General features: G+C 57.3%; 3 protein-coding genes across 3 annotated transcripts; 2 read left to right on the plus strand and 1 right to left on the minus strand.

Moving 5' to 3' along the window:
- Positions 1-481: 481 nt before the first annotated feature.
- Positions 482-1,072, minus strand: LTHEOB_5906 (uncharacterized protein; the record flags this gene model as incomplete). The annotated part of the gene is made up of 1 exon (XM_035515103.1): positions 482-1,072. One exon carries the CDS (start codon positions 1,070-1,072, stop codon positions 482-484), a length of 591 nt encoding a protein of 196 aa, XP_035373598.1.
- Positions 1,073-6,260: 5,188 nt separating this feature from the next.
- Positions 6,261-7,175, plus strand: LTHEOB_5907 (Esterase lipase; the record flags this gene model as incomplete). The annotated part of the gene is made up of 1 exon (XM_035515104.1): positions 6,261-7,175. One exon carries the CDS (start codon positions 6,261-6,263, stop codon positions 7,173-7,175), a length of 915 nt encoding a protein of 304 aa, XP_035373599.1.
- Positions 7,176-10,768: 3,593 nt separating this feature from the next.
- On the plus strand, positions 10,769-13,208 carry LTHEOB_5908 (Dynamin GTPAse; the record flags this gene model as incomplete). Its single annotated transcript, XM_035515105.1, has 3 exons — positions 10,769-11,713; positions 11,773-12,764; positions 12,818-13,208. The coding sequence occupies 3 exons, from the start codon at positions 10,769-10,771 to the stop codon at positions 13,206-13,208; spliced, it is 2,328 nt and encodes a 775-aa protein (XP_035373600.1).
- Positions 13,209-13,694: the final 486 nt, after the last annotated feature.

The following is a 13,694-nucleotide window of genomic DNA, read 5'->3' on the forward strand; positions in this document are numbered from 1 at the left end:
TGACAGAAGTGATGTCATCAGATGCGGGAGGTGGACATAGCGGAAAGGAGGCCGTGCCGATAACAATGACGATGACAAATGACATGCTTGCCCTTTTCCCCTCTCCCAAGCGAAACAGAAAGCAGGTGCCCCATGCCTATGAACATTTTTGTGCAGAAGCCAGAACCCAGCAGTGTATCCCCAAGCCTCTTTTGATTCCCGCAAACCCCGCCCAGTATCCAGAAAAGCGTTTCCACAATGCCTTGTTGCGCAAATCCCAATTAAAACCCCTAAGCGATGGCAAGACGCAGGACCAAAAACGGGCAGAGGGAAGATGAGGATGTGGAAAGGACGAAAAGTAGTAGTAGTAAAAACATAAGAGACCCAAGAAGGAGAAGAACCCGGCGCCGTTTCCCAGTAGTAGAGTAGTAGTAAATCGTGTCCCAAAACCCAATGCAAGTGACGTTCTCATCCTCATCAAGCTCTCTCTTTTTTCGAGGTGTTACCCCGAGCTGTGGGCGGGCGCGGTTTGCGCGGAAGAGGCGGCCTTTTCCCTCTCCCGGGCCTGGTTCTCGCGCTCCTCGGCCAGGAAATCGGCCCAGTCCTTCCAGACGACCCACTCGGGGCTGTCCGGGTTGAGGCTGCGGAGCATGGCGTCGATCTTCTCGGGATCCTCGTTCCAGGTGAAGACGGCGCCGGAGGATGCGTTGGTGGCGGACGAGCTGCTGGCATTACTACTGCTCGTGCTGGCGGGCTTCTCGGCCACGCTCCCGCGGCTTCCGGGCGAGCAGGCGCTCGATGATGAGGGAGGGCTTGCGGCTGACGTCGAGTGCTGCTGCTGTTGAGGAAGATAGTGGTGGTGGTGTTGGTGTTGCTGGTGGGCGCCGGAGCCGTCGTCGGGCGAGAGGATGCTGGAGATGGACATGTTGTGCATGCGGCGCAGGGGCACCTGTGACGAGACGGACGGCGAGGGCGAGCAGACGGACGGGTCGGCCTGGGGCGAGGCGGCGGGAGTGGGCAGGCCGGTTGTTGTTGGTGGTGACGAGTGGTCCGAGGGATAGAGGTGGTGGTGGTGGTGGTTATTGGCAGACATGACGCTGGCACGCGACTCGAGGGAGGTCGTCGGGGGGCTTTGGAGTCGGGGCTGGGGCTCGGTGCAAGATGTAGGAAGCTGGGGAGGGGAGCGGTAGGACAGAATGGCTAGATATACTTTGTCCTTGCATCTGGCGCAGCAGCCGCAGCTCGCGCAGCAGCAGGCAGAGCACACCACGCCGTGCGACCAGCTCCGTTGCGCGCACTGAGCGGTAGGCCGCTGGATGCAGATTTATTCTACAGCAAACTTATGGGGCCTGACTCGCGGCCGGGGCCAGGGCACTGCCTCGCTTTTTGAAGCGGGCAGCGCCCTTGCGTGCGGCCGGGGGGCGTGAACCTTCTTTTCCCCAGTTGACCGCCTGGCCTCGGCACTTGGGCGTGCGCCTGCATTCGCGCGCTCGGGGAAAAGCGCTGGCGCAGATTCCGCCATCACGCCCGGGCCGCAGCACGCTGCACGCTTACATCAGGGAGCCCACCGGCCGTTGCTTTTTCGGCGCCCACCAGCCTGCCAGCGGGGCTCCACGCCGGATCGTGCCCGCCTAGTGTGCAGAATCGGCCTCGAGGGCAGACAGACGGTCGACGATCGACGGCAGCGATGGCTGACATGCAGCCAGTGGGTGTGATGCTCGGGTGACAGCCCGCTGCCGCCGCGCAGGGGGCCGGGATGGCGACAAAGCCCGGCAGCCTCCCCATGCCCACCCGCCGGGGCCCTTGTCTCCCTGCAGCGTGTCAGCGGGGAAGCCCCACTGCCGAGATCCGCCTGCCAGAGCGCACAGCGTGCACAACTTCGCTTAACGCCTGGGCTGAGACGGACGCGAAACGCCATGCTGGCCAACCCCTTCCAGAGCCTCGAGCGGAGCGGGAGCGCCCTCCCCCGCCGCCTAGGGCCCGCCGTGCGACGGAGCGGAGCCGGAGGAATGCGGCGCAGGGCCACGCGCGCCTGCGATCTGCGATCCAGCGGTTCCAGCGCCTGCATGGAAATTGGTGGCGGAGCGAGCGAGCCAGCCTGCCGGCGCTCTTCACGTCAGGCTGTGATGATTGTGCCCAAGCCATGGCAGATGCCGTCGCTAGGATAACCGTTGCGCTGGCTGCTGCGGCTTTGCTCGACGATCGCCGCGGGAGGCCAGCGGGCCGGAGGTATGTCCGCCGTGCGAGGCTGGTCGCCTGGGCAAAAACGCCCCTGGCAGCCGCCGCTGCCCTTTCGCTGGGCGGGCGCACGTCAGCGCGGCAGGATCCTCGCTGCAGACGCAAAGCATGCTGCAAAAAGCAACGAGAAAAAGACGCATGCAGAACAGGCGTTCGCGCTGGAGGCAGGTCGTCGGGCCGTGTCGCCTGGCGGGCGGATGAGGCTTGGGCAGCGATATTTACCGCGCGGACGCGCGGGCGCGCGCGTCGCGGATACGCCGGCTTCCTTGACGGGGCGGGCGGACCGGACGGGTCTGCACATCATCTTGGCCTTTTCGTTCAGGGGTTGCTTCGTCGCTGTCGCGGCCGCGCTGTCATGGAGCCCGGCGGGGTGGAAGCTCGGGGCGGGAGAGGGTCCCTTGACCTTAACCCTCCATCCGGGGTGGCAATTCACGTGTCTATCAGGAGAGACGAGGTAAAACTCGCCCTCGTCCCGCCTCGACTCCGTCAATCATCGCTTTTGTCTTCCCTCGGATGCACGTTCAACAACGCACACACACTATGCAGTGTGAACCCGTCCCGGCGGCGTGGACCGCACGCTGCCCTCCTCGGTGACGTCAAGATTTTTGGCGGTGATTCGGGGCGACGTGGCCAGCTGCACGAAGATGGAGCGAGTGTTGGTGGAGCTCGGCGGACAGGCCACCGGGGATGCGGGAGCGGCTCATCAGTGCGCGGATGCAGGGACAGGAGCGCGGCGTGGCGGCTGCGTGCTGTGTCGCTTGCTGACTGCCCATCGTGGAGCCAGCGCCGCTGCAGCGCGAGTAGGATGCCACCTGTGCTTTAGGGTTAGGAGGGTGATGAAACGCGGTGGGTGGTTTGGGCATGGACATCACACCATCCAAGCTGGGTGAACGTCGGCCATCCCCGCTTCCGCGCACCGCCTGCCCGGCGACTCAGCACCACCATCCGTTCCCGCTGAGATACGCTCGAAAACGCAACTTCCCGCTCAGATCTGCCTCTCCTTGGCCTGGCAAGCCCCCCCGCCGCCTCCCGTCCGCGCTAGCACTGTCAGATTCGCCTGACTCTGGCCCCCGACCGTCACACTTCTCCCAGCGCCCTCCGCCCCCCGTCCGCGCCAGAAGGGGCAGGTCTGCCAAATGTCCGCCGTTCGAGCCCTGCATCTCCGCTCCGCCGCGGCTAACGGCCGTTCGACCTCGCGCACACGACCCGGCGCGAGCGGCGGCGACTCAGCATCCCACGCTCGGGTTTCAGGTCATTGCGCTCCATGCTTTCCACAGGAGCCGCTCCTCATCTGCCGTCGTCTACGCAAGCTCCGAGCCCTCTAGACCACCATTTGCCTAGACCGGTTCGTCCAACATGCTCCGGCGAGTTTAATCAGCCCTGAGACACACTACTCCTCCCCGTCTAAACGGAATCAAAAGCCTCGCCGCCATGGCAAACAACCGCCCTAGCGCCCTCTAGCTGCTCCTCCGCCTCACCCAAATCCTCGGGGCCAATCTAAGCGCCGGATTGCCCGCCACATACGGCCACACTTCGATCCCCCGTCATGATGCTTGCTGCCGAAATTCTCCCTACCTACCGCCGTTCTCTGCACCCTATCCGTCCCTTCGGTTTCGACGAGAGCAGGAGCGCCAAGCCACTCTAGCACCAAGTGCGCGGGCTCCAGGGGGCCGTTTTCCTGACTCACGTCCAATCTCGACTCCCTCCAGCGCCTTGCCTCTTTGATGTGATGCCCATGGTACGAAGCCGACAGCCTTTCCAACCCACGCTCCATGTGTGTTGTCCTCATTGGCTCCGCCGTGGCTCCCGCGCGCTATATCTACTGCAAGCCCTAGTGCCGCACCGCAGCTGGCCCCGCCACAGCAGAGTATCATGCTGCGTTGCGCAGAATCCCATTGGCGCCGTCCATTACACGGCCGGAACCACTCCTGGGCTGACCCTGCACGACGGAGCCTTCCTCTGTTCATTGGGTTGAGCTCATCACCCCCCTTTTCGTATGCTACACAGTCTCTCTACTGTTCCTTGCATCCGATACGAAAAGACTGCATGAATGCACTCTCTTTGCCGGCCTTGTCGTCTGGAGTCCGACTTTCCCGGTCCGTCCTACATCCCGGGTGCACCCCTCGTCGTGCGCGCGGCAGAAAACCGGACACAGGCATTTCCTTTCTCGTTTGAGACTCTGGCTGCTCATCCTTCGCTTGTAGGCTTTTCCGGTTCCGTGCCCACATGAGCCGACGTCTTTACTGGATGGATCAAGACGTGGAACATGCAGCCATAGCGGCCGCACCCAGATTACCACTTAATCTAAGTCAACAGGAGACATGCTTCCTTTGTGTGAGCCCCGACTATATCCTCTGCTTCACATATGCCGGCGAAGTCCCTCGTGCAGCTTTTCGTTCTTATTTCAGGGACGTCGAACCGATGCGTTGGGACTGATAGTCTGTTTAGATGCCTCGGTGATACCGATAGATCCGGACGCCTGCATAGCTTCAACCACCTTTTGGGCACGGATGGTCGGGCCTACGTACGAGAAAGGGTCTGCCCCTTGGAGACCAGTTGCCTTGCAAGCCTTAAGCGGGTAAGAGTCGCGCTCCCCCTTGTCCTCCGGCAAGTGCCACCCCCGCTTCAACCGCCGTCACGGCTGGAGAATACGAGATGCAGACTCCCGAGACATCTGTCACTTAGAGTTGGGGCAGTCGAACTGCGCTCAACTCGCTTTCTGCTGTCTCACCAGACGTGGAGGAAATGAAGCAGCAATGCTTTCCTGCCCAAGCCGCCACAGATCCAGCAGACTGGGTGCATCGGGCCACTATTCCCAAGCCACTGCTACCAAAATGGTCGCCATGCAGAATCCGATGCTCCTGACCCTGGTGCTTTTCACACCCCAGATTACGCAAAAGTCAGCACAATCAGCGACTTGGCGGCCAATCGGCAATGTTAATATCCACCATACGCGTGGCGCCGCTTCCCTTAAATGTTTCCAAGATTGATGACTGATACGGCCAGGCATTGACATCGACGATGACTACTACACGGGAAGGAACGGCCCTCGCCACGCACTATCTTCTCAGCTCGTCTTACTAGAGATTAGCGAATGGAGGGCCTGAGAAGCCACACTGTCGTGGAGCTGGGCTTCAGCCCTCCCCCGTTTGATGAGATCACGAGCCTCATGCAACATGCAAAGGGCCAAAGACCATGATCGACCGGGTCGGTAGCAAGGCATCGGTGATCAGGTGGCGGGAGCTAAACCGTGTTGTAGCGCCTATCCCCTGCGCGGACACGATTCCGCAACAAAGGGCCTGGTGATGCGGGGAGCCTGAAGGCATGCAAACCTGACAAGAGGCGGTGGGGAAACGGAAAGGAGCTCTACTGGCTCGGCTGCGTCTTCATCACATCCCCCTTTCGGCGAGCTTTGGGATCCTCAGCCTTGATAGCAGTCAGCTGCCTGATTTCTGCACCTACAGCCGTGCTTGATCCGCGATGACATGGTTCAGTCAGCTCACTTGTGGGCGGCTAAAACAAAGGCGTGGATGCACTCATGCTCTACTCAGGCCTGCTGTGCAGTCTGAACGCCTGCTGACCGCTGCTCTTGCATCCTCGAGCTATTTCTTCACATGATCGAGTGAGAAAAACTGCGTACTTACCCTGGCATTCTCCTGCTTTCGAAGCACTCTGCCGTGGCGACTTCCCCGTGGCGAATGCGACATCGCACAGGCCGGTGTCAAAAACATGGCTGCGGTGAATACATCAGCCATTGGATCAGGAAACACGCTCGTTGGCGTAGGGAGAAGTCACTCTACCGGTATTCTAGTAATGGTTTCCGAGCGATGGTGTCCGGAGTCACGCATCCAACATGCCCAACGAAGTGCGGCGGCGGAGCTGTTTTGCGCGGTCTCTGCTTATGGCTCCGGTAACAGACACCGCGAGACAGCGACCCGACTATTTATCGCCCCTCACGTTACGCCATCGCCATCACCACACTTCACAACACTTGAGCGCAGCGCATCAGGAGCCTTTGACGCGCGGTGGCTCGACAATCGAAGATGTGGCGTTTCTTCACCTACCTTCGCCTAAAGGCGATCGTCACGTTGCTCCGCTTGTTTGTACGGCTACGCGGCGCGCCCGCAATCTCACCCAGCGCCAGCGTGCTGCACATCCCGTCGCGCGACCCGCAACGCACCATCAAAGCACACGTCTATCGCTCCTCGGCCCATGCGACCGACTCCTCCACCCCGACGCCCGTTCTCTTCAACTTCCATGGCTCCGGCTTCATGCTGCCGCTGCACGGCAGCGATGACTACTTCTGCACGCTGATCGCTGCCAAAACGCCGTACACGGTGCTCGACATCCAATACCGCCTCGCGCCCGAGCACCCTTTCCCCGCCGCCGTCAACGACGCCGAGGACGCACTCAAGTACGTGCTCGCCAACCCGACTCTTTACGACGCCCGCCGCCTCGCCGTCTCTGGCTTCAGCGCCGGCGCCAACCTCGCAATAGTCGTCGCCGGCGCCCTGCCCGCCAGCTTTCCCCCCGGTACCTCCATCGGCACATGCATCGCCTTCTATCCGGGCACGGATATGACCATCGATCCCGGCGAGAAGAAGGCGCCCGATCCCACCGGCAAAGCCATTCCGCCATGGTTCGCAAGGCTGATCAACGAGTGCTACATCCCGCCGGATGTGAGCGCCAGCGATCCGCGCATCAGCCCCTGCTATGCCGACCTGGCCAATTTCGCGGGCATGACATTCGCCTTGCTGTCGGCTGCGCGCGACAATCTGGCGCCTGAATCGGAGAAGTTTGCCGCGAGACTCGAGGAGGTTGAGGGGACGACGGTTGTCCGGAAAAGGTTCGAGGGGTGCATTCACGGGTTTGATAAGCACGCGGAACCGGGAAGTGGGAATGAGAAGGCCAGAGATGAGGCATATGGGATTGCGGCGGATCTGCTGATGGGGCAGTAGGCTCGCATCGCGATTCGCAGCTGGGAGCTTGACCGCTTGAGTTGAGGTCTGTGAGAAGAGCGTCTCTGCCGACTGCCCGTTATGTATACCTCCACAGGACCCGATCCTTCCAGATTCGTCCTGGGAGGAGGGCACGCCCCGGAGCGGCTGGATGCGGCTGTCGGGATCTGCGCCGTTGCCGCGGATAGCCAAAACTACGGATTTACGGATTTCGACAAGATCTGAGGATGCGGAGGGTGGGTTGATTCAAGCAATCGCCGCCTCGTTATGCAACGGATCAGCACCAATGGGAATGTACCTCTAGGACCCATCCGAGCCTGTCATCTTATGAATCCTGGGCCCATCAAAAGCCGCACATTCGTCAAGTCGTTGATCAGCTGAGAACGCCTCTGCGATGCCAATGACGAAAGACACGGACTTCCAAACGCTGGCGATCCTCCTTTTTTCTTTTGCTGACAGACTCGACGCGGCTGCGGCGCTTGTTGTTGGCCTTGCAGCAGTGTTGGGCACCATCGGCTATTGCTTTTCAGGACGCATGCCCACAATTCGTGCGCCGCAGCACACAACTGCCGCTGCCTCAGAGGCTTGCTGTGGCTGCTTCTCGACTGCTCTCTCTCTCTGATCCCGGACTGCTCTAGATCCTACCGTTCCTTCATCACCGGTCTCGTTTCCGCCCGCTTGGCATTCGTGTCCCCGAAGATCGCGATCTTCTATGCTACATGTGGCATCCTCCCGGCACATCACATCGTTCGTCCCCTCTTTGCGCTATCTTCGGACCGTTACCCGACACATAAAAAAGCAAGGCCCTGCTCGGCGCTTCTCCATCCCCCTATACCGCCGCTGCTATTCCCTTCTCTATTGCTGTTCCCAGATTTTCTATTTCGATTTCGCTGCCCGAAAATCAATAAAACCGAATCGTGCTCCGCTTTCCCTTTCTCTCATCACCTCCTGCTCTCCCCTTGGCCGATCCCGCCGCCGCCGCCGCCGCCCACCCCCCAGTCCTTGCCGAGTCATCTCCGGCTACGACCAGCCACCCGTCAAAATGCCCTTTCCCCAATCGAAACTAGCCGACGACCCGCCGAAAGCCTGGTCAAGACAGAAAAAAAAATTTTCCCCACTGCACTCTCCACCACCAACCACGCCAACGTGAATACGAATCCTGATGATGCAGGGGCAAAAAGATGACCACACCAGGGGTCGAACCTGGAATCTCTTGATTCGTAGTCAAGCGCCTTGCCATTGGGCCATGCGGCCTGTACAACATCTCATCGCCTTGGAACCTTGATTCTGAGGCAGCTGTGGTGTTGTTCATGGAGAGGGGATTGACAGGCAGTCTTTAAGAACGCAAAGGTAAGACGTTTCGAGGGGGATGGCCGTTTTGAGGACCCATGAACTCAGAGAGGAGGATCAGCGTCGGCGTTCTCCGATGGTGGGTATTTCTGGCAACGACCGTGGTCTATGATGCAATTGAAATCTTCTACCGCCTGTGCAAAACTCTACCTCGAAGCTGCTTGCTCCGTGTTCTGGTACTGGTTGAGAAAGAGGACTCATGCCGACATGCCCTGCGTCGGCCCATTGTCCCTGGGCTGCAACCCGCTGGTTGTGGAGTAATCATTGCCTTGTGAACTGGATCCCTCGCATGCTTCGCAGATGAGTGGGATTGGCCTTTTGAAGACTGATGATGTTGGCTACATGATAGAGCTGCGCAAGAACACTCCCAGGACAACAACAATCCAGATGGAATTTGTACCGATGGGATTTCCTGGGGGCTTGAAGATACTTCCCGATCTACTGTAAGCACCATTCCCATCGCGGGGTGTATCGATATTCCAGCTTTCAGGTTTCACGGGATAAACTTTTCCCTTTCAACTGCGCTGTTATTTTGATCCAGCCATCACACAACATGCTTTTCGTTATCAGAGTTCTACCCCTCGAGATGCGAATCACGAACTCTGCCTCCTCCCAATTTCTCCGGGACATGAATCGACTTGCCGCCTGCCTTTTCATCAATTGCCCAATCAGCAGCTTTAGCTCACTTGGGAGAGCGCCAGGTTAGTTCATCTCTGCTACCGCATCCACCGGCCGAACACCCATCACTAACATCACGACAGACTGAAGTCCACTTCAGCCAACAGCATTCATATGTGCGGTATCTGGAGGTACTGTGTTCGATCCACAGAAGCTGCAAGACTTACGTTCTTACCAGTCTCAGACTGGTGTGCAAGCCATTATCTTTTTTGACTTTTTGTGACATGGCGTGCATGATAAGGATTTTTTTTTGTGCGGGTGGCTCGTGCGTTGGAGGGGGTGTGGAATAGCTTCCGGCCCCATCCGGCGCTAAAGGTGTAAGAGGGGAGGCACTAACGGGGTTGGGGAAGTCGGCGGGAGGGACGGGTGTGGGTGTGGCGGTTTGCTTCTTTTTCTTTGCTTTTTCCCTGGCTCTTCTTTTGTTACTAAGAGGGGTGGGGGGGAACCGTCGCTGTTGCAGATAGATGAAGCTTTTATTGCGGCTCGGCGCTGGGCACAGGCAGAGATGGTTGGGCAGAAGTCGTGGGGCTAGCTGGCGGCTAGCGGCATGAACTTGCATACAGCACTACCGGTGTCGAATCGAGATTGAGGACTTACTAGCTGCTTCTGTGTGCATTTGCGGCACATGTCGCGGCAGGCGCCTATCTGACTGTGGCGGTGCTGGATGCTGCCGCGTAAATCTGCATGCATGCGAACACGAACATGGCCCTCGCTAAAGCTACAGTGTGTTGATAAGAGAGATTCGGAGAGATAGATCATCAAAGTCTGACGGCTTTTGTCCTTGATCACTCGCAGGTGAATCAATTCGGAATCAGTTTGAAAGACATGTCATGTGGAATGAACGATATTCCAATTTCCCCGCTCCGGTGAGGATGGTACGGCTCTTCAAGAAGGCTGAGGTAAAAGAGCGCAAGCTTAGAGTATAATCGGTTTGCCGGGCAGCAGCTTTGGTAGTGGCTATGTCAAGCCTTGTTTGTTTGGGCGCGTTGTGCAAGAGGAATACGTAGGTGATGCCGTTGTAGAGACCAGAAAGTAAGTAACATTTAAATAAAGCTTAGAACTATAAGATAGTTCAAGTTCTTCTAGAACTGTCTCTTTCATGTCTTCTTTTTCTGCGAGCTTCCGTTGGCTTAAATATGTTTTTAAACGGAAGGCGGGATCGGCAGGCACAACATCAACTGGCGTGGAGCCGCAACGACAGCACCTGGGAGCAAGCGCCGCTGCAAATTACAACCGCCGCGAAGAAGATTGAAAGGTTGTACTTAAGTCTACCGAGCGAATTTAAGAAGTAGATGTAGCATCATTCACAAGCACATTGCAAGTCAAGAATAGCGCGGACATCTCCAGCTCACCTGCCGCCGATTCCTAAAATCTTACCAGTGACGTAACCTGCGGCTCTCGGCGCGGTTCCGCGAGCTTCTGACGGCCCGGGCGCTAGATATTCCGTGCCTTCCTCACTCCCGTCGGCGTCGGATGCGCTGCGATGGCTTGAAGAGTTTCTACTCCAGCCTCGTCACCCTCACTCTTTCCTCTACACCCCACACTCTTTTCTCGTCGCATCAGTCATGGCGCGCTCCGCTCATTCGCTGGCGGACCCCGCCATGCTGTCCAAGATCGACAAGCTGTTTGCTTGCAACGTTGGCCACCATATTGACCTCCCGCAGATTGTTGTCGTCGGTGACCAATCCTCCGGCAAGTCGTCCGTCCTCGAGGGCCTCACCCGCCTCCCCTTCCCGCGTGACAGCGGCCTCTGCACGCGCTTCGCTACTCAGATCACCTTCCGCCGCTCGCAAGCCGCTTGCGTTTCGGTTTCAATCATCCCAGGCAAGGATGCTACCCAAGACCATGCCGACGCCGCGCGCGCCTGGAAGAAGGCTGACCTTGCGGCACTTGACCTGGAAGCGTTTACAAGCATCATGCAGGAAGTTCAAGGCGTCATGGGAATTGACAAGAAGAAGACTTTCTCGTCCGACGTGCTGAGCATCGAGGTCACCGGTCCGGACCAAGAGCACCTCACTGTCATTGACGTGCCCGGCATCTTCCAGCGCGTCACCAAGGATGTTACCACGAAAGAAGATAAAGAGTTCGTCAAGTCTATGGTGTTCGACTATATGAAAAACCCGCGCTCCGTTATGCTCACTGTCATCCCTGCCAACGTGGATGTTGCAACTCAACTCATCCTCGAGATGGCAGAGGAGGTTGACAAAGAAGGCCAGAGGACCCTGGGTGTCTTGACCAAGCCAGACCTCGTTGACAAAGGTGCTGAGAAGGCTGTTGCTGACATGGTGGAGGGTCGCACTCATCAACTGAATCTGGGATGGTGCATTGTCAAGAACCCAGGTCAACAGGACATTGGAAATCTGGATTTTGATCGCTACGCCGAGGAAGACGTCTTCTTCAAGACTGTTGAACCTTGGAAGGGTCTTCCTATGGATCGGCTCGGAGTCGAGGCGCTGAGAGAGCGTCTGCAGCTGATCCTCGCCGCCCATATCCGTCGCGAATTCCCCAAGGTCAGTTGCCCTTCACTGGAGATCCCAAGTCTCATTGCTAACTGTCCTCTTGCATGCAGGTCAAGCTCGAAGTGAACTCTAAGCTCAAGGAAGTCAAGAAGGCGCTCGAATTCATGGGTCAAAAGCGTGATACACCCGCCGAACAGTCGCAGTTCCTCATAGACATCGCCACGCGCTTCCAAGTCATCGCCACTGAGGCTCTCGATGGGAAGTATGTCAACGACTGCTTCTCGCAGTTTCCGATTCTCAAGCTCGCGACGCAGGTTGTCAATCGCGAAGAAGAATTCTCAAAGGACTTTGCACTCTTCGGACACACCTACCACTTTTCATCCAAAGACGATGATGAGGATGAAAGTGCTCCCCAGAAGCCAGTCAACCCGTATGAAAACATAGCAGCTCATGCAAACACACCTACTCAAACCCCCCAGCCCCAGGGAAAAGTAAGCACTCGAACCCTGCCGGCTCAGATGAAAGAAGCCCTCGCAAGCGCGCCGCTAAAGGTCCCGCCTCAGGTACCAGCCTTCGGAAGCACGCAGCCTCTCGGAACCACCTTCCAATTCTCGCAGCCTCAGGTCAAAGCACCAATCTCAAGCTCGAAAGCTCAACCCGAATGTAGCTCGAGGAAGCGGCCGTTCCCCGCGGCAGGTTTATCGGATATACTCCATGACAACACGAAGCTGCCTTGTCCAAAGGGGTCCGAAATCTTGAAATGGCTGTCGGAAACTTTTGTCGAAAGCCGTGGGTTTGAGCTGGGCAACTTCTCTCCGGCACTCCTCGGCACGACGATGAAGGCTCAATCGACGAAGTGGGATGACTTGGCCTTCGGATTCATATCCGACATCGTCTACATAACCGACTGCTTCATCATCAAGCTGCTCAGTCTGGTATGCCCGGACAACAGGACCTTTGATCGTCTGAAGGAGATGCTGGTAGATGAGCTACAGGTTCGTTACAAGAAGGCGTTCGAGCAAGTGCGTTTCATCTTGCAGGTTGAACGCTTCTGTACGCCCGGTACCCTGAACCACTACTTCAACGACAACCTCGAAAAATGGTAAGTATTACAATGCATTAAGAAGCCAAGGAATATGACTAACGATAAAGCAGTCGCCAGAAGCGCCTGCGCAAGCTTGCTGAGTCCAAGTCTCGTTCAAATGAGAGCGGTATCGCATTCGTGCGTGTGGATGACTTAGTTCAGACCTCGACTGCCATGAGCAACAAGGACCATGCTGTCCAGGACCTCCATGACATCCTCAAGGCCTACTACAAAGTTGCTCGCAAGCGCATCGTCGACAACATCGTGAGCCAGGGTGGCCGTTACTGGCTTATCATTGGCCCAGACACGCCACTGAAGCTCTTCAACCCCACCTTCATCAGCCAGATGTCGATGGAGCAGCTGCAGGAGGTTGCCGGAGAAGATGCCTTGACCAGGCGCAGGCGTGCGCAGCTTCTCAGGGAGCACGATGACTTGGAGAAGGGCCGGAAGATCCTCTCTTAATGGAGTCATACAAGACTGCAGGCTTGAAGTCAGCGTCTGGATCATATCAGAGATGGCGAAAATCTAGTGGGTTTTGAATAACTTTGCCCGTCTTGAAATAGCTTTGTCTTCCTGGGTGAGCAGTTGAAGATAAGGTTGTACTTTTCATAACCCAAATATCAATCAGGATATCTACTTCAACTTCCCATTCATGTGATTTGTCTTTCAATGGGTATGCAACCCGCTGCCTAATATTGGGTGAGCGAATGAGTACTTGCATGTTCATAAGCACTAGTGGCTCAGCGATGTTAGCTCCCGTCATTCCCTTGGCGCCAACTGGGCACCAAGGAATGATATCTCAATCCATATCAAGGAGCTTTCCGCAGAGGTGAAATCTTTCGTCTTTGAGAAGAGTACCTGGAAAAGTTCAATGAAAGGTCCTACCGTAAATTACTGTAAGATTGTTCTCCGGCTTTATTTCCGTGAACTTCCGGGGTTGCAATGAGA

This window comes from Lasiodiplodia theobromae, assembly GCF_012971845.1.
Source record: "Lasiodiplodia theobromae strain AM2As chromosome Unknown scaffold_16, whole genome shotgun sequence".
NCBI classification, from domain to species: domain Eukaryota; kingdom Fungi; phylum Ascomycota; class Dothideomycetes; order Botryosphaeriales; family Botryosphaeriaceae; genus Lasiodiplodia; species Lasiodiplodia theobromae.